Genomic DNA, 382 nt, shown 5'->3' on the forward strand with positions numbered 1-382 from the left:
AGCCTGCCCCTTTGTGGTGGCACAGGACAGGGGATTGGGATGGTTGCATGGCAGCTTGGGGACACCTGGCTGGTCCCCAGGACCTGCCCTAACCTCGGTGTTAGCAGGATGGGGTGGTAAGGGGCTGCACCACGCCGTCTCCAGCTGTGGCTCACCTATGCTGTCTCCCCAGGGCCCTCTACACGTACGAGGATGGCTCTGATGACCTGAAGCTGGCAGCATCGGGAGGTAAGCAGCTGGCTCGGTTCTGCCGGTGTTTTCCCTGGCACCCAGCCTGGAGCAGGGTGGACATGTGCTGACGTGGACATGGGTGCCATGACAGGTGGAGGTTTGCTAGCGCTCTCCAGCCACTTTGAGATCCAGAAGGTGATGGATGGCTTTT

At 60.7% G+C, this 382-nt stretch overlaps 1 protein-coding gene across 1 annotated transcript in view; it reads left to right on the top strand.

Annotated features, from left to right (window-relative positions):
• Positions 1–172: 172 nt before the first annotated feature.
• The window catches only part of LOC104496675 (drebrin-like), a gene marked incomplete at both ends in the record, with an annotated part of 880 nt that continues 670 nt past the window's right edge, over positions 173–382 (top strand). The window contains 2 exons of the mRNA XM_010139832.1: positions 173–228; positions 323–381. Of these exons, the coding sequence (XP_010138134.1) occupies positions 173–228; positions 323–381 (115 nt within the window). The remainder of the gene's footprint in view (positions 229–322; position 382) is intronic.

The sequence above is a fragment of the Buceros rhinoceros genome, unplaced genomic scaffold (genome assembly GCF_000710305.1).
Source record: "Buceros rhinoceros silvestris isolate BGI_N320 unplaced genomic scaffold, ASM71030v1 scaffold22127, whole genome shotgun sequence".
Lineage (NCBI taxonomy): Eukaryota > Metazoa > Chordata > Aves > Bucerotiformes > Bucerotidae > Buceros > Buceros rhinoceros.